At 43.0% G+C, this 21,925-nt stretch overlaps 1 protein-coding gene across 1 annotated transcript; it reads left to right on the top strand.

The window, feature by feature from the left end:
• LOC143413505 (immunoglobulin lambda-1 light chain-like) lies at positions 1-21,513 on the top strand. The gene is made up of 6 exons (XM_076876719.1): positions 1-58; positions 151-474; positions 18,218-18,265; positions 20,183-20,494; positions 20,627-20,701; positions 21,055-21,513. The coding sequence occupies exons 1-6, from the start codon at positions 16-18 to the stop codon at positions 21,201-21,203; spliced, it is 951 nt and encodes a 316-aa protein (XP_076732834.1). The 5' UTR covers positions 1-15; the 3' UTR covers positions 21,204-21,513.
• The last annotated feature ends 412 nt before the right edge of the window (positions 21,514-21,925 follow it).

Here is a 21,925-nt window from a genome sequence, read left to right on the forward strand (position 1 = left end):
ACACCACTGCACAAAATGCTTTTCCTCCCAGCTGCTGCTCTGTGCTGTCTGTGTTCAGGTGAGTGTTTCCAGCCAATCAGGAGCCAACAAAGTCAACCTGTAACAAACACTGTCACACTAACCTTCATCTATCTGTCTGTGTCTCTACAGCACTGGCTACCATGGCAGCAGAACAGCTGATTCAGGATGATTTAACATTGACCAGGAGAGTTGGACAAAGTGTCTCCTTCAGCTGTGGAGGAAATGAACAGTGTGCTGACAGGGATATAGACTGGTACCAGAAAAATGAAACATTCAGAATGATTCTGCGTATTGATACAAGAGATTGTAGAGTTGCTTCACGTTATGGTCATCCTCAGACAGATGATTTCTCAGTTGGAGATAAGCAAAATGGTTGTAAACTACAGATAGAGAAAATTAAACGTGATCATTCAGCCTCCTACTACTGTGCTTGTTGGAAGGAAGATCCCCACAGTGAGAAATGATCCCTGCAGCCTGAACAAAAACCAACAGATGAACAGATGTCAAACAGTGTCTGTGACAGGAAGAGAGCAGTAAACCACAGCCCAGCTTCACATGTTTCACCTCCATCTCAGAGTCACAAACATACTGAGCTCAGGGACCATTTTTATTTACTGCTGTCAGAAATTCAATTCGATTTATTTCTGTTTAAACAGATTTTTCATCCTGTTTTAAGACAGAAACAAGAGGAACAGATGACATCAAACTTCCAAATGTAAACAAATGTATCCTCAGTCCCACAAAAACATTTATTCAAAGTGAAAGAAAAACAGATTGTGTCAAACTGAGTCAAAGTCCATCCCTCATTCACAGTGTTAATGTTCTCTTCATGAAAACTCTTCCAGCAGCACTTGTTGTTTAACACCTTTCAGTACATTTAACCAGACACTTGGACTGATGTCAGGTCAGGATCTTGTCCTTCTAGCAGCGGCTCATTAGGACGCTGATGTTGTTGGACAGGTTTCCATCAGTTTCCTGTGGATGTTTATAGAGGATGAATTAGTCACGGTGCCTCATCTTTCTGTCACCTTCTTTTCTCTCTGATAGAAAAAAACTGATTTTGTATCTGAATATGTCAAATCTGGAATAAAAGGACAAGATTTCTGCTCTCTGTTTGTGTTTCCTCACATTTGAGCAGCTTTGGCTGCTTAATTTCATTTCCAGCATCGCTGCTGAAGAAGAATCAGAGTCTGACTGGATCAAACACACAGATTTAACAGCAGAAAAAGTGATTCCATGTAAAACACTCTCGTTCACCAGTTTTAACTCACATAACTTCACATTTCCTCAAATTGAATCTTAGTCATTTAATCTCAGGAAGTTTCTGGGATTTTGTTCCAGACTGTATATTTATTAATAGATTTTTCTCTACTGACTTTGTTTGAAATATTCAGGTTTAAAATCAGTCTGATGTATTCTTAATGAGTCTTGTTCACAAAGTTACATGTGCAGTACTCTGTACATCTTCCATCCTTAGAGATCAATAATATATGTTGACCAATACTCAGCAGACTGAACCAGGACTGGAAACTTGCTCATCATCTCATCTTTGAGGTCTCCATTTAAAAGCAGCAATGACTCAAAGGTAAATATTATACTGGATAATGTGTTAGTATATAAGACTTTGTCTTTTTTAACAAACAGCTCATCTATCAGCTGTCAGCAGAACTGTAGAACTTCAGATCCTAAAGTGTGTGAGGACAGAGAAGAGTCAGCTTTACTTCAGGTTTGATGGATAAACTTTCACAGTTTGTGATGATTCTGCTCTCTTTGTGATTTTAGGAGCTGCCCTCAGCACCACCCAGTGACATCACACACATCATCCTACATGTTCACTCTTTGTCAGTGGAAGCTGCAGCTGTTTGATTGATAAAGTTAAAGACAAGAAGTCAAAGGGATTAATCATCCATGTAACTGTGTCACTATATAGGAGCATAAATATTAACTCAGTTTGGTGTTTCAGAAAGCTGCTGATCTCAGACCTGCACAGCTTCTGTTTTAAACACTGAATGTCGTCAGCTGCATGAAGTGAGATTTTCTCTGACACAATTAAGTAAAACCTGATGAAGGTCAAAGGTCACTTGTCACTTGTATGTTGAACTAAAAACTTTAATCTGGAATTCACTCACACTGTGTTTTGCCAATATTGTGTTTTTTACCATGAAGTCATTCAGAGTCCTTCATACCAGAGTAACCAGAAAGGATAATATATATTTTAAATAACTTTCTACAGGACTGAATATAACATCATTATGTAAAAGTCCAGAGTCTCTGTGCTTCATCTGAGGATGATGTGAAAACTTCTAACATCACACAAAGTAAAGGTCTCTATCACACTGCTCATGAAATGCAGATTTGTCCATCTTCTATTTTGGGCGTATAGTGGAGGTCTGAAGATTTCCCTCTGAGGAAGCTGCTGGTGAAGGTGGCGAGTTCTGCTTGATCCCTGCGGTGACCTTCAGTTCCTGATGTTTCTGAAATGACACATCAGGAGTCTTCCTCCGTGGGTCAACAGAAGCTGTGATAAATGAAAGGGAGGACATTTCTCAAACCTCTGGACCCAGGAAACCCAGCGTGGTCCTCATGGTCACGTTCACTTGTTGCTCCCCAGGGTGAATGTAGCTGTTGATAATGATGTGGATCCAGGAGATTTTTATTTTTTTTCTCCCCCCCTTTCTCACTGTCCCTCTCCCCTTCTGTTTTTCCTTTCCTTCCTCTTTCTTTCTCCCTTTCCTATCCCTCACTCATGTCTGTCCCGTCTGTAACATCTGAAAATAAAATATAATAAATAATAAAAATAAAGATCGACCAAATGGACCAATACGGCAATGCCACGATGATCCATTTGGCAAAGTAAATCCATTGGGTATCCTTGTTGGTCTTCAGACAACAATTCTGACGGCTAAAGAACCGAATGGGACAGGCAAAAAAAAAAAAAAAAAAAGATAATGATGTGGACTTTGGACCCTGTTATTAAATGAAAAGAACAAACTACACTTCTATGAAACCTTTTGTCAGTGTGCTTTATTTCATTTAAACTTTCCATGTTAGCAGGCTGTAGAGCGCTCTGTGTGAACTGAATCTAAAACTGTTTAAATCCATATAATTCAGATACTAACAGTAACTCTGGGTCTCTGTGGAGTCTGCTGCTGATGTCATCTCTGTCTAAAACAGGATAAGAAAAAATGAGACCTGTGGAATCATTGAAGCATAAAGACTACGGGAGTAACAGGTGTGCAGCATCGCTAGCTAGCAACAACCCTCTAATACCGTGTGGCTAATCTAGCTAATGATCGCTTACAGTTACAATGACAGAGATGACATTTTGTATAAAAACTGCTAAAACTGTTTAACAGGTTGTTGATCCTGTCGTGTTCTTTGTGTGTTTGGCAGCCATCATGAAGCTGTACGTGTCCATCACTGCTGTCAGTGTGAGAGCAGGACTTCTGTGTATTCTGGCTATCAAACAGCTCTACAGAGCACACTGTTTGTTCTTTAAAACATTTATTTAATCACAGTTCAGTGGCCGTGATATCACCACTGTTCTCTGTAGTTCCACTTTTACATCACAGAATTTCACCTTGGATGTCAGGTTGTGTTTTTGTGCCAGCAAACATTTTAAAACTGTTCTGACTTCAGTTCTTCTCAGACTGAACCATCAGGAGGATTCATACCTGCAACACCTGGAACCAGTCAGCTGGAGGCAGCAGCAGTTTGTCTCAGAACAACTTTATGAACAAAAAAAAGTAATCTCAGAGAGATAGATACCAACCTCTGAACATGGATTCAAACCAATAACCTTCATCTGATCGACCTTTCAGGCTACACCTGTTATTTGTAGCTGTCCACTGTAACACAGCAGGCTGAAACTGACTCTGATCCACAAAGCAGGACCTCTGCTAACTGGAATGCAGCCGTCATTATCACACCTGTATTTTTCCTCCTGTGAACTAAAGACATCTGCTGTGGAAGAGGTCTGTCTGTGTCCCACATGTCTGTCTGTGACTCTCAGGTGCATCACTGTTTACAGGATCACAAGGATCCACCTGACAGCAAGAACACAGGAGATGGAGGCGAATCCATCAGCGAACCATTAAAGTCCTTCACAGTAATCTGCTTAAATGATCTTAATATATGCTGCTCAACAAATAAAGGGAACCCTTAAACAACACAATGTAACTCCAAGTGTTCCCTTTATGTTTTTGAGCAGTATATAACTTGAAATGTAATTTAGGAAACTTTGAGCAGCATTGTCACAGCCACACTGTGCTGCTAACTTTAAATGACTGTCAAGTGATTTGTGACAGAAGGACAGCAGCAGAGTGAAAGGAAGGTTTACAGGATGTTGGTGAGAGCTGCTGTGATGTCTGGTTTGGATCCTGTGGCTCTGACAAAAAGACAGGAGGCCGAACGGAAGATGTTCAGACTTTCACTGGACACGATTAGAAATGAGTTCACGAGAGACAAAGTCAGAGAGGCTGACATCCTAATCTTTCCTGGGAATAACACTCCAGGAAATATAAATCTAATAAACTAATAGTTCATAAAGGACACAGACTCATTACTGTAAGATTAATTTTTTAATACTTTAAAATGATAAATTTAAAAAATGCTGGAGCTGCAACATGTTAACATGTAGTTAACAGATTAAAATTGATGCTCTCATATTAACAGCTAACTTTCTATGCTGTGCTGATTTATTTGTCACAGTCTTGGTCATTTATTTTGAACTTTTTTGTGGAGGTTAAACTTTCTGTTATAAATTTACCTGTATGTGTAATTTAAATATGATCTGTGTCATTAAATGCAACAGTTTCAAATCCACCTTGAAGGCTGAGTTCTTGTTCTGAAAGATGAGGATGTGTAACTGTGACACTAGAAGAGGTGTGGATCTAATTCTCTGAACTTTCTCTAAACTTATATTTTATGTGACAGTAACTTTGTATTTTCTGTTAACAACACCAGGAGCCACTGGGATGATGTCCATTAGCTTGGATATCCTCTTCTGCCAAGACTTCTGCTGCCGTCCTTCCTCCATACCTGACAAAGACGACTGACTGTTGTGTTCTTTCTCAATCCAAGTGTCCACATTATTCATCTCATCAACACAGATATTTTTAAGGAGAACATCCCACAGATGATGGTCCCACATGCTGGGATTGTTGTGTGTTACCCTGGTTGGACATCCACAGAGAAAGGTGAGTGTTATTATCTTTATTATCATATCACCACCAACATCTGGTTTTTCTGATCATTAAAATCTTCTAAAGTGTTTCAGTTACAGTGAGAACATTTGCACTAATACTGAACCATTGCTCAAAATCTTTTACATACAAAACATTTTTACGGAGCAGGTCGCTATGATCAGCCAGCAAGACGCTAAGCTGACCGTGGAGACGAAGGCTGTCGTGACGTGACCAAGGGTCCATCCCCAGAGAGGATCGACTGTTTCCACACACAGGGGAGGGGGGCAGGGGGCGTAGCCAGCTGGGAGGTGGGGACCATGCTGGGAACACGACCCAAGGGTCTGTCCCCAGAGATGACCAGCCGCCCCACGCTGTCCACAGACAGGGGAGGGGACTGTTGCTCTAGTCCGTGGAAAAGTCATGAGGGAGGGGGCCTGACCTCCAACTGCATCTCCTCCCAGTTTCTCCTGCATGCCGGCGTTATTTCTGCGAAAGGCCTCCAGCTGGGCCCTGAGATCCCCAGGGCTCCAGGCCTCAGGAGCAGACTGAAGCGTGGAAACCCTGGGCTTCCTAGCGCTTACAGAGCATGCTGCAGGAGTTGGGTTTCCCTGAGCCGACAATGGCTGCTGGTAGGTAGCCTTGTCAGGCAGCCCTGGTGATCATTTCTGAACCTGGGACTTGGCACATTTCTGCACTTGACTGGACAGGTGACACAGGTAGAGGGACAAAATGGATGCTGTATTGGCTAGACAGGCCTGGGTAGACATAACCCTGTGCAGTCTAGCCAGCAGGGAGTTCATAATATTACAGTCCTTGCTAGGCATGCAACCAACAGGGCAAGAGTCTGATTCACTGGGGAAAGCAGACCACAGGTCTGTTCCTGCCTCTGCATGTTAGAAAATGTCTTGCAGGCAGAGGATCACCTGCGCACAGCACCAGGGGAGGCAAACTGCCTGCACACCAGGTCCTTAAAATCAGGCAGCAGCGACACCAGTGCCAAACCTGGAGGTCACCGTTGCCAGGTCCTTGGGGAGGGCAATATCCAGAGTTGTGAATGCCCTGTTCATCCCCTCAAAAAACATGACCCGGCTGCCCATAGGACAGGTAGCAGCCTGCGGAATAGAGGATGGACTCAGCCTCAAAGTCCTCTTGATAGCTTTCTCCAGTAGCCCCTGGCTGGTGAGAGAGGGAGCTGGCTACACAGCAAATTGTGGACACTCTACAATTGCCTGTGAGGCATCCACCTTCCCTACATTAACCTTAGGCATGTTGGGAAGTCGCTGGCTGGTGCGCTTAGAGAATAAAAGCGAGCACGAGCCTCTCCGATATGTGCTGGCAATATGAAACAATCTATGCAGGACTGTGGAGCTTCCCTTCTCTGCATGACATGTTCCCAGAGGGAACACAGCTTACAACAGCGAGCATGGAGAGGGCACCGAGCACGAACTCGTGAGACTGTGAGAACAGCTCCATGTCCACCAGAGAACTCCCACACACTGGGCAGGTGATCCTCAGCAGGACCTACTAGATACGTGAATCTGCGAGGCCACAAGCAATACTCCAGGAGAATGCTGGCTGCAGGACCCTCGGCAAGCGCCGAGTGTGCGATCTTCGAGACATGTCGCCAGCAACTAGTCACCGCAGGAGAGCTTTTCCATTTTGGATCTGGACAAAAGAAACCTGGGAGACTTCGGAGAAAGGTCTTGATGCATGCTCAATCATCCAGGTAATTAAATCTCCAAAAGTTGATTCTGTTCATCTGGACGTAGCGTTTTCAGTGGGAGAAACGTTTCGTCACTCATCTGAGTGACTTCTTCAGTCTCAGCTGACTGCAGGTTTCCCCAAATCTTATAAACAGTAAATTTGCATAATGACTGAAACCAGCCCACTGAGGGAACATTGGCCTTGGAGGTCAGTTCATCATGATCATGCAAATTGTCATGACCATTGATCAGTGGTCAAGAGCACCATTCACAGAGAGTTGGGGAATGGCTGCAATCACAGCATTGTAAGATGGCGAAACATGTACACTTAGACCCTGTTACGTGCCTGTGTTGGTGGGTTATCTGTTTCTTAATGTGTGTATGCAAATTCACCTGTGCAGGGGCTCGACTGTGATTGGTGGACCTAAGGAGCGGCCTGATGTAACTGGTTCCTGCTGTGGACATGGACTATAAAAGGGCGACCAAACAGCTGCGGCGCGGGGGGTGTGGCAGACTTCCCGTTCACTTGCCTCAGGTCCAGACGGAGCAGCCGTAGCAATAGCTATTTGGTTAAAAGGTCGGGCATGTGTGTGAAGTGCGGAGCAAGTAGGGGTGAGCTGCCGATTATTTTGGGAAGCCTTCTTTTCTCCTGTGTTTGTAGACCAGGGAGGTCAGACTGTGTTGTTTCTTTCTTTTCTTTTCCATAAACAGGTCAGAGGGGAACCGAAGATTAGGTTGAGTTTTGTTTGTTGTGTTGGCCTTAGCTCACCCCGAAATTATACACTCCCACTACTGTGAGTGCCATTGTTGTCAATAAACTATTGTTAAAAGTCCGATGCTGTGGCTGTGTCTGTTTTTTTTTTTTTTTTTTTGCCTGTCCCATTTGGTTCTTTAGCCATCAGAATTGTTGTCTGAAGACCAACAAGGATACCCAATGGATTTACTTTGCCAAATGGATCATCGTGGCATTGCCGTATTGGTCCATTTGGTCGATCTTTGTTTTTATTATTTATTATATTTTATTTTCAGATGTTACAGACGGGACAGACATGAGTGAGAGATAGGAAAGGGAGAAAGAAAGAGGAAGGAAAGGAAAAACAGAAGGGGAGAGGGACAGTGAGAAAGGGGGGGAGAAAAAAAATAAAAAATCTCCTGGATCCCCTGTTGAGAGAAGAATAGAAAACAAGCAAAAAAAACAAAAAAAACAAAGCAACATACTAAACACAACACCATCGCATTAATCTAGCTAAGTGTAAACAGCAGTAAATACTAAATATTCAATGTTGTTGTGCAGCACGCAGGACAGATGTGCTTCGAAGTAGTAGCCAAGAAAGGTGTAATTTAAGTCTACGAGCAGTGAACACCCGTGTGCATACCTGTGTGGATCAGCGCGCTTGTATTCCAAAGGTTGGCTGTTTGGGCGTGGGAAGTTACGGGACACCCCGCTCTTGTTACGGTCATTTTGAGCTGGGTCGTAACATGATTTGGGGGCTCGTCCTTTTTGTCTTGTTTTTGTGGTCTGTGGTTTGTTCGGTCTGCTTTTCTTTTGTGTGTGGGGAAGAGTGAGGTGCGTGGGAGGATGGAGTTTTCTTTAGATGACTTTGTTACCTCGCCTTCTTGGGATAAGATAGAGTTGTGTAGAAAGGTGGATTTGCTTATTATAGCAAGTTTTTTTGATATCAAAGTGTCCTATAATACCCGTAAAGCGGAGGTGAGGGATGCTTTGTGTGTAGGCTTGGTGGAGCGGGGCATTCTCCCTTCCCCGACGGCAGCTGTAAAGCGGCCTGGTAGGGGCGGCGTGGAGGTGGCTCCGGAGGCTGAGCCGGAGCCAGATGCCAAAGGACCCGTTGGCATGTTGGCTGAGGTGGAGCCTGATGCGGATGAGGCGGGGTCGGATGTGGCAGAGGTGGGGTCTGGGGCGGCTGAGGAGCCTCAGGCAGTAGGGTCTATGGAGGACCTCTGTTTGACCCTCCGTATAAGGGAGGTAGAGGTTCGCGCTAAAGAGCTTGAGGTGCAAGCTATGCACCTCCGGGTCAGAGCGTTGGAGTTGGAGCGTAAGCCCGCAGCTGTCTCGACACCTGTTTCCGCTGCCTCCACACCTACCTCGAGTCGCCCTGACACATCCACAGTTGCTTCACCAAGTTTTGACATCACCAAACATGTTAAACTAGTACCTCCGTTTCGGGAGTCCGAGGTTGATTCCTATTTTAACGCTTTTGAGCGTATAGCAGCTGCATTGAGTTGGCCTAAGGAGTTCTGGGCGCTGCTACTCCAGTGTAAGTTAATCGGCAAGGCTCAGGAAGTATGTACTAGCCTTTCCGTTAACGAAAGCCTCCAATATGATATCGTAAAAAAAATCAATTCTGCACGCGTATGAATTAGTTCCTGAAGCTTACCGTCAGAAATTTCGTAAAAGTAAAAAGACCGCTGAACAAACCTTTGTGGAGTTTGCCCGTGAGAAACATCACTTGTTTGAACGCTGGATGCAAGCCAGCAAAGTGAAGGATATTGAGGGATTGAAGGAGTTGGTTCTTTTAGAAGAATTTAAAAAGTCTCTCCCGGATCAGTTGTTAGTTTATCTAAATGAGCAGAAGGTGATGTCCCTGGCAAAAGCAGCAGTTTTAGCAGATGAATTCACCCTCACACATAAAATCATTTTTCCATTTTCAACCGGGGCAGGACGAGAAGTGAGGGGAGAGCAGGAGAAGAGACAAAAATCTCCTAAACAGACCCAAAGGGCGATACAGGAGGAAACCGAAAGGCGGGAATGTTTTTATTGCTGTGAGTCTGGTCACCTGATCGCCAGTTGTCCTGCGCTGCGGAAGAAAGAGCAGCGCAGAGGGTCTAAGGGACCCGTGGGGCTCATTAAAGTAGTTTCCCCACCTATCGGTCCTGATCAGACGCAGGGGTGTGACCCAGAGATGGAGGTAGAGTCCCCTTTTAAACCTTTCCTTTCCCAAGGCTTCGTTTCGGTGGCAGGAGAAGAGAAGGACAGGGTTCCTATCACCATTCTCCGAGACACCGGGGCACATCAATCTTTTATGTTAGATGATGTGTTGCCACTGACGGATAAAACCGCCTGCCACACGGATGTGTTGGTGTGGGGAATTGAAATGAGTGTTCTTCAGGCGCCCCTTCACAGAGTATATCTACACTCACCTATCACAACTGGACCTGTGAAGGTCGCCATAAGACGACAGTTGCCGTTCAAAGGTGTGTCGTTTATCTTGGGCAACGATTTGGCCGGGGGGAAAGTGTTTCCACCGCCTGAAGTGATGGATACACCTGTTGCAGCTGATCCAAAAGCGACAGTTTTTCCCGTTTGCGCTGTTACGCGGGCGCAAGCGTGTAAATTTGCTGATGTGGTTAGTATCTCAGATACATTTGTGGCTGGGGAGCAAAAACCTTCTGTACGGGAGAAAGACAGTGTGGGGGATGTTAAGGTTCAAAAATTGAGGAAGGAGAGTACAAACAACCATGGTCCAAGATCTTGGTCAAACAATTGATTTTAATGAATACACGCGTGGGAAGACCACTCTGTACGCAGACAGGGATTGATCTTCGACTTAATCAAAGCATACACAGATTTTTATAGCATCAGGGTTTGAATTAATGATGCCCCTTCATACGTCACAGACAGAATATATACATACGTCAAATCAAAACCACAATGACTTTTAACACAGTTTAAAAAAACATCATCTTCTATTTTCATGGCCGATTCCTCCAGTCAACCTTTTGACTTCCTGTTCAGCCACTCATCGTGCAAGACCTCGTTCCTTATTTTCAGAGACAACAAGGAACGGTTCCTCTTTTACCGAGACAATTTCGTAGTTACAACCAGACATGACTAACCTCTCACCTATAAATAAATCTAACTAATGTGTGTGTGTATGTGTTGACCTCACTCAGCCTCTATGTCACCTCTCGCCTACTAACTGTCTGTGTCTCGTCCTTAAATGCTCTCTCATCTCACCCGTTGCACTTCTGACCTTTCACCAGAACAGAGGCTCCTCCTTATGTACAATAACCTAACTGAAACTACATGTACTATGTTGAATAAATGTTTTAATCAAGAACCTCTAATGAAAGCTTAATAAAAGAATATAAAAGTATAACAGACAATTTGAATAACCTAGTAATTCAAATAGCCTCGTCTAGCCAGCTCCTCAGAATAACTTAGACTCTGCTTTCACTTCTGCAAACTCTCTGCAAGCCTGCAGCTTCCTGTCAGCCTGTGACTTTAGTCTTTCTGAAAGACACACTGTTTAAACCTCTGAATGCAATATACTAAAAGCTTAATATAAAAATGACCTGATATAAGTGTTTTGTAAGCATGTATTGCAATTCCTTCTATGTTCTAATTTCCCTCAGCATGTATCACCTGGACAGTCATGCCAGTGAAGCTTAAGACCCTTAATGAACCGAACATCAACTCAAAATAAGCACAAATATGCAATATGTATAAAATAGTTAAAACTGCATCTGGAATACAAGGTTAATATGATAACCGTATGCATAAACATCTTAAGGCCATCTTAAAGCTATCTGTTACATTGTTAAAGCAATGATCATACTACAGATTATATTATTAATGCAATGGTAATGATGATGATTATTTAACAATAGCAGTAAAATAATTTCCCTGCTCCACAGGGAAAAATACAGTGTGCTAAACTTAATACCGGCATTGAGCGGCGATGTGAATAAAGACGCTTTGGTAAGCGCTCAGGAAAATGACAAGTCTTTGAGTTCCTGTTTTGCAGCCGTTGTCACGGCTGGGGAAAGCACCCTTCCCCGTTTTTTCCTGCAGGATGGCGTGTTAATGAGGTGGTGGTCTTCTGATCAGAGTGGAACATCAAGTGTTACACAGGTGCTGGTACCATCTCAGCATCGTGATCAGGTGCTAAGCTTAGCACATGATGCCGGCATGGCTGGGCACCTCAGAATAAATAAAACTTATTACCGAGTGCTGGGCAATTTCTTTTGGCCTGGCTTAAAAAAACATGTAGCTGCTTACTGTCGATCTTGTGCCACCTGCCAGTTGGTGGGCAAACCCAATAAGCCCATTCCACCTGCGCCATTAACTCCTATTCCAATAATGAGTGAACCTTTTGAAAAGGTAATACTAGACTGTGTGGGACCGTTGCCGAGAACAAAAGCCGGTCATCAGTATATTCTTACTGTAATGTGCTCAGCAACGAGATTTCCGGAAGCCATTCCGCTGCGTACGGTGAAAGCCAAAGCAGTAATTAAAGCTTTGATTAAATTCTTTTCTGTGTTTGGGCTGCCGAAAATCATTCAAACGGACCAAGCCACCAACTTCATGTGCAGAATCTTTGCACAGGTTGTTAAAGAACTACATGCTAAGCATGTTACATCCAGTCCATATCACCCTGAAAGTCAAGGTGCTTTGGAAAGGTTCCACCAAACTCTCAAAGTTATGTTACGTAAGTTCTGTTTGGAGTCTGGTAAAGAGTGGGATGAGGGGTTGCCCCTATTGTTGTTTGTCATTAGGGAGGCTAAACAGGAGTCGCTGGGATTTAGCCCCGCGCAGTTGGTTTTCGGACATGTGGTCCGAGGCCCTCTCCGACTTTTGAGGGAAAAATGGCTGTCGGAGGCCCCAGAGGAGCCGTGTAGTGTACATGACTATGTGAGTCAGCTTCGAGATAGGCTTCGCCTAGCGTGGAAAATAGCCGGGGGAAACTTAAAGCAAGTGCAAACTAAAATGAAGGCTCGTTTTGACAAAAAAGCTGTGGATAGAAGTTTTCAACCAGGGGAGAAGGTGTTGATGTTACTGCCTGTGGTAGGGTCCAGTTTACTAACACAGTTTGCTGGTCCTTACAGTATGGAATATAAACTTGACAATAACCATTATGTGATTCGCACTCCAGATCGGCGGCAAAAAACCAGGGTTTGTCATGTGAATACGTTGAAACTGTTCTATCCCTGTAAGCAAAATACAACAGCGCCCCCGGTGTGCGCTGTTGCCATCCTCCCCGCCTACAAACTGTCGGATGACGGATTATCTGGGAGGGATGATGCTGCATTAGGTAGTGGGCTGAAAAATTCAGTAATTTTAAATGATCTTGAATCACTTGTTGCCGATTTACCTGAAACTGCTCAAACTGATATCATTACTCTGATAAAAAATAACTTGTCACTTTTCTCTGATCACCCGCGCCAAATGACTGTCTTAAGTCATGACATTGATGTGGAGGGGCATAAGCCAATTAAACAACATGCGTACCGGGTGAATCCAGTAAAAAGGGAAATAATGCAGAGAGAAGTCAATTACCTCCTTGAGCATGGCTTAGCCGTTCCAAGTGCTAGTGCATGGAGCTCCCCATGTGTGTTAGTGCCCAAATCTGACAATACTCCTCGATTCTGCACGGATTATCGAAAGGTGAATGTGGCCACTAAAGCAGACTCTTTCCCATTACCTAGGATGGATGACTGTGTTGATCGGGTGGGATCCGCTACTTATGTGACCAAATTGGATTTATTAAAGGGATATTGGCAGGTCCCTTTAACTGCAAGAGCGTCTGAGATCTCTGCATTCGTTACCCCCGATCACTTCCTTCAGTATACCGTGATGCCCTTTGGCTTGCGTAATGCACCAGCGACATTGGCTAAGGTTTTGGCCGGGGTCCCTAACTGTGAGGCCTACTTAGATGATGTGGTCATTTATTCTGCTTCCTGGAGCAATCATCTCCAAACCCTCTTAACTGTTTTTAAGCGTTTCGAGGAAGCATCGCTCACTGTAAATCTGACCAAATGTGAGTTTGGAAAAGCCACCATCACCTACCTCGGAAAGCAGGTGGGTGATGGTGGCTGTGTGCGACTCATGCGCTGGTCCCTCCTTTTACAAGACTTCAACTTACAAATTAGCCATAAAAAGGGCCTCGATAATGTCCTCGCTGATGCCCTATCTAGAGCAGTGTAAACAGGTAGGAATTAAACATGCAGTGGATGTTTAATTCTTATGGTGGGGGGTGTTACGTGCCTGTGTTGGTGGGTTATCTGTTTCTTAATGTGTGTATGCAAATTCACCTGTGCAGGGGCTCGGCTGTGATTGGTGGACCTAAGGAGCGGCCTGATGTAACTGGTTCCTGCTGTGGACATGGACTATAAAAGGGCGACCGAACAGCTGCGGCGCGGGGGGTGTGGCAGACTTCCCGTTCACTTGCCTCAGGTCCAGACGGAGCAGCCGTAGCAATAGCTATTTGGTTAAAAGGTCGGGCACGTGTGTGAAGTGCGGAGCAAGTAGGGGTGAGCTGCCAATTATTTTGGGAAGCCTTCTTTTCTCCTGTGTTTGTAGACCAGGGAGGTCAGACTGTGTTGTTTCTTTCTTTTCTTTTCCATAAACAGGTCAGAGGGGAACCGAAGATTAGGTTGAGTTTTGTTTGTTGTGTTGGCCTTAGCTCACCCCGAAATTATACACTCCCACTACTGTGAGTGCCATTGTTGTCAATAAACTATTGTTAAAAGTCCGATGCTGTGGCTGTGTCTGTTTGGGCGTGGGAAGTCACGGGACACCCCGCTCTTGTTACGGTCATTTCGAGCCGGGTCGTAACAGACCCCTTCCTCGATTCAAAGGAGGGGGCCTATATTACAAAAATATTTCCCATCAGTGTTAAATGAATTAATATTACTGCTGCATATGTTTAAGGTAGATCTAATTTTAAATACATTCTGTTTAATATCCAGCATCATATTCTATAAATCACATGTTTGTAATAGCTGCCCTGTGAGGACCAGATAGAAGACCTGAGCTCAGAAACACAGGGTTACATCTGGATTTTTAAAAAAACATTTAAAATATTTGAATGACAAAAAAATCGGCTGAATTAAAAGTCTGGAGCAGTGTGTGACATCGATAACTATATGAAAAGAATGAATGATCAGTGATGAATTATGGTCTTTGATCAGTGGTTGTTGATCAATGGTCATGAGAATTATGATGAAAGAACTGACCTCCCAGCCCATTGTTCCTTCAGTGGGTGTCACGGTTGTTAAAGAGTGGACTCAGGCACGGAGCTCAGAAATGAAGACAGTGCGTTTATTTACAGTGCAGCAAGGTGAAAGCAGTGACAACAGATTCTGGGCTGGTTTCAGTCATTATGAAAATGTACTGTTTATAAGACTGGGAAAACCTGTAGTCAGCTGAGACTGAAGAAGTCACTCGGATGAGTGACGAAACGTTTCTCCCACTGAAAACGCTACGTCCAGATGAAGAGAATCAACTTTTGGAGACTGTCGAGAAAGGCTCCCCACCACAAAGGTAACAAACTCACCCCAGCCACATAAGTACCACACACAAGCATGCACACAGTAAAAAGTGGAGATGCAACGATCACCAGTTTCACATCTGCACAGCTGATTTATAGTTAAGCTGGTCTGTAGAGTTCACATGGAGCCGGTGTGGGTGAGGGGACTCGCCCAGCTCTAATGACCAAAGTCCAGGTGTTGTCCCTCTGTCCACTGACAAGAAACAAAGAGCTGAGTAGCCTTGCAGGTCAAATCCTACCAGTCCCCTCAGTATGACAGCCCCCCCCTAGATCGTGGAACTTGTTAGTAACAGGGTTGATGTCAGAGGCCTGAACAGTCAGTCCCAAGAGAGAGTTTGTGGTGGGGCGTGGTCTGCGGTGCCGTGCGGACGCACCTGCACGGCATCCGCAATCACGCCCGCCGTGTTAAAACACGGGGACTCAGGGGTTGGTGTGTGTGTGGTGTGACGTGAATTAAATAAAGTTGGCTCTGAACGTTGCTCCGTGGTCCCGCCGTGCCTTATTCACGCCACAGAGTTATATTTAAAGGCCCGGAGTAACCTCTAAGAACTGTTTATAATAAAATGATTAATATTCTTATATTAGTTTTACTATTTCACAAAGGTTTAAAAAGGGTATGTCCACAATTTAGACTGTAATTACAGGATATTTTACTTTATTTGGCAGGAGAGAAGCAGAGGCAGAATTAAATGATAATAACAGTCACAAAATAATAAGAAAATCACATCAATAATACTTATCTCATTAACCTACTCTGAGCTAATGCTGATTTTAAAGGATGAGAGAGGTTGGAGGAGAGAATGAGCTGATCTTGTGCTGAATTTTGTTTCATCTCAGTGTTTTGTGCTAATGGAAACAATCCAACAGGAAAGCAGGAATCCTTGAATATTCGATACTTCAGGAAAACAGCGAGACCCCAGATCTTCTCAGTGTTGGGAGAAGCTGCAATCCACCAGGAAAATGATGGGAGTCCAAACCTCTAGAATTATAATCCAACAGAGCAAAGATGATGATGATGATGATGATGATGATGAGCAGAGATGGAGCCAAATCCATGTTGAATTTGTAAGTCCATTGTTTGGGCAGCTGGTTGATGTCTCTGGTGTCTCTGCCAGAATTTCCAAAGGTGAATTTCTGGTATCCGATCATCTGAACTGCTCATCACACAGAACTGCTGGAAACAGAACCTGAACATCTCTGAGGCTCCAATTTATGCTCTGACAAGTGCTCACTCACCCCACCTCTCCTCCCTCTGGTAGGTCGTCACCAATCACTGTGTTTACAGAAGATCAGCAGTTATTTTACTTACTACATTTATTATTTAACATATAGATCAGGATCATACTTTGATTATAACTTTGATGAAAAATAAAGTTGATTTACTACGAGCACATGGGGAAAAAGCTCTTTTCTTACAGTGATGCCACAAATCTGGATCTAACACATGAGGCTGGATGTTAAATCCTTTTACCCCCTCAAAGATGTGATGACAGGGGAAAGTACTTCAGCCTCTCTGTCTCACTTCTTCCATCAGAAACTTTTTGTTTTTTTATTGAGCTGAGATCAGATTTGTGACGGTCACTCTGATAACTGGAGGTTGTTTAAACCATTTTGCCAAAGTTTCTGTACAACTGTGTGTTTAAACTTCAAGTTCAGCTCTTGAAGCTCTTCAGCTGCTCATGTTGCAGATCCACTGTGAGCTGAACTTCCAATGAAGCTGTTAGAAAAATCAAAGTGATGTTTCAGATCAGTCAATGAGCTTGTTAGTTAATAACTGTGTAAGATGGTGTTATGGTCCCCTGATCCTCTGCTGCCTACCCACCATCGATCTTTCCTCCCTCTGTTTTCTATCTTTGTCTCTCTGTGAGTGTGGCATTTGTGGTGTGTGTGATGTGTGTCGGTGGGGTTTGGCAGTTCTGCTGGTTCCTGCTCCTCCTCGGCTGGAGCACCTGCAGTAACTGATAATCAGTCCAGCACATCAGTTTGGAAGAATTTGACTCCATTTTTGACACAGAGCAGCTTTAATTCTGACATGTTGGATTTTCTCACATGAACTGCTAGCTTCCAGCTCTTTCACACCATTTCTGTTGGACTCTGTTGGACTCGGTTGTTCCAAAGCTCTATTTTTAACAGCAGGCATGGACGCTGTGTGTTCCTACGAGGCTGCTGGAGCTGATTGAGGCCACTCAGTACAACACTGATGATTCCAGCAGACATGCCACAGCACATTTCAGAAGCATCCCTGAAGCATCTCTTTGCTCCGCACCACTAAAAATAACTCTGGATCTATTTTGTACAGAAGCTCCATCAAGCTGCACAAAACAGAGGAAAATGTGCAGGACAGAAGAAACAGCAAAGGAAATCCTGTCAGTGTTGAAAATAGAAGAGCCTGTGCAGACCAACATGTTTCTCTTCTAAAATCCACCAGGTGTGGTTTGAAGGACGCAACAAAACCACATCAGAAAGACATCAGAGACTCATCACATCACTCGCTGGATTCACTGGATTCTTTTTCTTTCACCATTATTTGGAACAAAGAAAACAAACGTGACTGGTTTGTGTCATTGTGGTGCTGCATGGCCCACTTTCTCCTGAGATTCAGTTCACAGACAGATGTTCTGATAGTTTTCTTTACAATTTGCTGCTAGAATTCAAAACTCATTGTGTGATTAATGATGGTGAGCCAGATGGGCCAAACCATGATACTATCAGCAGCATGTTTCATTGTAGTGGTGCATCATTGATGGGATAAATGGACTGGTGCTTATATAGTGATTTTCTGTTTTCATGTGGACTAAAGTAGTGGACTGACCAACAGACTGACATTAACATCAGAGCCGTGCTGCTAGTGTGGCTAAAAGAAAAGAGAAGAAGAGACAGTCATGTTGATATGAACATTAGAGAAACACATCATGGAGCTGAAATATGATCCTGCTTCCTCATTTGGACTCATTCACCTCAGCTGACACGTTCAACAGCAGACAGGTTTTTGTAGCAGTCTGTCTCACTGTGGGAGGATACTACTACTTCATCTTTGGCTCTGGAACTAAACTGTCTGTAACAGGTAAGAACAAACATTTATTTTCCTTCAGTTGTTTTATTGTAGAAGCTGAAAATGTGTTTAAAGTCAGTTTGTGCTGCTTCAGGCTTTACATGTTAGTTTTTCATCATTAGTAGAGAATTCATCTGCAGCCATTGTTACATAAGAAAAGCTCAATAATCTCTGAAAACATGTTGAAATCTCACTGAACAACTAAACTTATTCTTTATTTCTGCAAATATTAGTGATATTACAAATATTTAGGATTTGATCCTCTCAGTGATTCTGCTGGTTTTTAACACGAGATCATGTTTGACATTAGAAGTAATGTCGAAGCAGTAAATTTGTAAATATAAATAATACTGAAGTGAAAATGTAGACATGGTTTATGATAATTGTCAAAGAGACATTTTCCTGGTCTTTTTTTAAAAAATATATATATATATATATATATGAATATGTTAATTGTCATAAAAACTGAGACATTTAAAATTTGTGTAAAATGTGATTAAAAATGCAGGATAAAATATGAGATTGTTACAGTCTTTCAGTATTTCTTGCTTGTTTGATGTGTCTTAATTGCAAAATTCAAAGATTTTGGCAGAAAACACAACTTTGTAAAATAATTTCACATTCTTTAGATATTATATCATAAACACGGATTAATAAATTTGTTTTACTCTACTATAAATTTCATATTAATTGCATTTAAATGTGTGCAGTGATACATTCACATATTTTTAAAAAGTATAGCAAAAACAAAACTGATGTTCTGCTCTTGTCATCATTGTAATAAAATAGTTCAGAATCATTCACTTTGTAAAACAAGTATGTTATTTATTATAATATGTTTTATATAAGATAAGATAAGATAAGATAGAACTTTATTAATCCCTCGGGTGGGTTCCTCTGGGAAATTCGATTTCCAAAAAAAGCACAGCAACGACCGAAGTTACAGTTACAGAATTGTTATATATATATATATATACACACACACATATATATCATTTCAGTTGTATTAAGAAAAATTTATATTTATTGCCAAATAATATATAATATATATGAAATCACACCGAGAAAAAGTTGAAGAAATGTCAGTTTGGTTCAGCCGTGTCTCGCTCTTGTGTGCAGTTTCCTTATTTCCCTATATGTATTTATAGTGTGTTTTCTTGAGTTCGTCACTGGTCCGTCTGTGTTACCTCGATGTGTTATTTTGTGTTTCACCCTAGCATTATCCCGCACATCATCCTGCGCGTCATGCTGTCAGGTTTTTGTAGTTAGTTCCTGTCCTTGCCGCCTCTGTGTTACTCTGCATTTTCACCCAGTGTCAATAAAGCGCACTCTTCTCATCTGAGTCAGCGCCTACATCTTTGGGTTCTTCTCTCCCTCCACACGGCTCGCCTTAGCTGTAACTCATTTATCAAAGTAGTTTTCTTCCAATTTTTGAACTAAAAGAATTAAAGAAAAAACAACATATGGTCTTTAAAATAAATTGTATTATACGTGACAAGAATGTGAATTTTCTTGGATGAATTGAATTATGTGGAATTACTTTTTATTTCCTTGTTAGTGCGATATATTATGAATTAAGATTAATGCATTTTTATACAGAAGAGGATCTCTGTTAGAAATCCTGTAAGGACTAATATGGAAAATACATTTTCACTTGTATCAAGACAAATGGATATATTTTCAACTAAAGTTTTTATTTTTAACAACTTGCTGAGTGTTCCTCATGTGAGCCATGATGACATGAGGTGATGACTGTGTTTGATATGAAGCTGAATCCAGTGTATGTAGTGAACTTTGTGCTGATGAGTAGTTTAGTGATCAGAGTCCATGTAGTTTCCAGGATCAGACTGAATGCAGTGCAGTGCTGGAAGCTGCTGCTGACTGTGTGAATGTGTGTCTGTGCTGCTTGTTGCTGCTGTCAAACTTCAGATGAGCAGGTAGTGAAGCCCGTGGTGAGCGTGTACCCAGCAGCATCCAGAGCCCACCTGGAGGGGAACAGCTCCCTGCTGTGTGTGGCCTCAGCCATGTTTCCTCCTCTGGTCCAGTTCTCCTGGAAAAGACAGAAGAAGAACGGCGGAGAAGCGGAGGAGCTGCCCCCTGCTGAGGGAGAGCAGCTGGAGCTCAGAGAGGCGGGACGCACCATTGCCATCAGGATGCTTGATGGGAGCCATTCTGACACATATAAATACAGCTGCTGGGTGAAGCACGAGGGGGGCACAGTGGAGGCCCGAACACAACAAGGTAATGAAGGCTTGGTGACTGTGTTCAGCAGTGATTCAGCTTCATGTGGAGATGCTGTCAAAGAGAGCAGAGCAGCAGAGGACTGACATTTCTCACTGCAGCTCCAAACATTTGACTCCTTTTCTGTTTCAGAGCTTCCAGCTCCAGCAGCCTCCTGTCCTCCAGAGAGAGAGCCAGCAGACCTGCCAGCTCTGCAGCCAGCTGACTGTAAGATCACCTGCTGCCTCTCTGCATGGACAGCTCCAATGTCCAATGAGGCAGCTGGAACAAGTTTAGGCTCTTAAAGTTGCACTAATTGATCAAATCTTCATCCAACAAGCTCTGATAAAGCCACTGTACACTAGCTGCTCAGCACCAAACAGCAGACAGACCATAATATGTCAGAGATCAGTTTGTTAGCTGCTTGTGGAGTTCTTCTGCCCCCAAGTGGACACAAACACTACATCAATTCATCCACTTGAAGAAGAAGCTGTGACTGTTTCTATTTGGACTTTTTCTCCTTGATCTGAGAGGAATAACCCGACTGTCTGTCTGTCTCTTTGTGTCTGTCTGTCCTTCAGTGTCCTTCCAGTCTCAGTGCAGGGTGAAGCTGCTCTGCCTGCTGTACACAGTGCTGATAGTGAAGAGTCTGGTGTACTGCTGTGGACTCTCTCTGCTGATGATGCTCACAAACAAGGGAGCGTCCACCAACTGCACACATGCTGACTGACTGTTTCCTGCTCGCCTTTTCTCACCATCACATCTCATCAATTCATCTCATTCATCACTTTGATCACAAATGTTAGTTATGATGTGTTGAGCTTATTTTGCCTTTTTCGTCAACAGTTAGAAGATCGTCTGAAATAAATACATCTTTACATGTATTGTTGCTCTGAGTTAGAATTCTTTTTGTGCTTATTGTGACTTTTATTGTAGTAACAAAAACCATCAGGAATATTTTTATCACAAGTTTTTGTTTGATTTTCAAATGTCAAACAGTGTAGTTGTGTTTGTGTGAACAATAAAGATTTGAAGATGAAGAGTTTGATTCTACTTTCATTGTGTGATCAACAACAACCCGTGTGAGTGAAGCACAAACTGACTGTATCCAAACTTGCTCTCCTGCAGCAGACGGGCTGTGTGGGTTTCTGCTCTGCAGCCTCCACACCGTTAGCTGTGGCTTTCACTTTAATAACACAATGACAGTTACAAGCAGGAACTCTGCTTCAAGAATGATTCCAGGAAGGATCTGTGTTCTTCACCTGTGAGAGAAACAGCTCAAATCCTCAACTCACAGCTGACAAATGAACTTTAATGGAATCAAAGGAGAGACCATGAAGCCCCTGCAGTCTGCTCAGCTCCCATTTTATTACCTGAGCTGAGTTTTTCATTCTGGATATCACACACGTAAGAACAGATCAAGTCTGAACAGCAAATGTTGGAGAATCATTT

Source organism: Maylandia zebra, linkage group LG18, assembly GCF_041146795.1.
Source record: "Maylandia zebra isolate NMK-2024a linkage group LG18, Mzebra_GT3a, whole genome shotgun sequence".
Classification (NCBI taxonomy): domain Eukaryota; kingdom Metazoa; phylum Chordata; class Actinopteri; order Cichliformes; family Cichlidae; genus Maylandia; species Maylandia zebra.

Coding starts and splice junctions, on each gene's coding strand:
- LOC143413505 (XM_076876719.1), top strand. CDS start 16: ATGCTTTTCCTCCCAGCTGCTGCTCTGTGCTGTCTGTGTTCAG. Junction 59..150: donor TCTGTGCTGTCTGTGTTCAG/GTGAGTGTTTCC, acceptor GTGTCTCTACAG/CACTGGCTACCATGGCAGCA. Junction 20,495..20,626: donor GGAGGCCCGAACACAACAAG/GTAATGAAGGCT, acceptor TTTCTGTTTCAG/AGCTTCCAGCTCCAGCAGCC.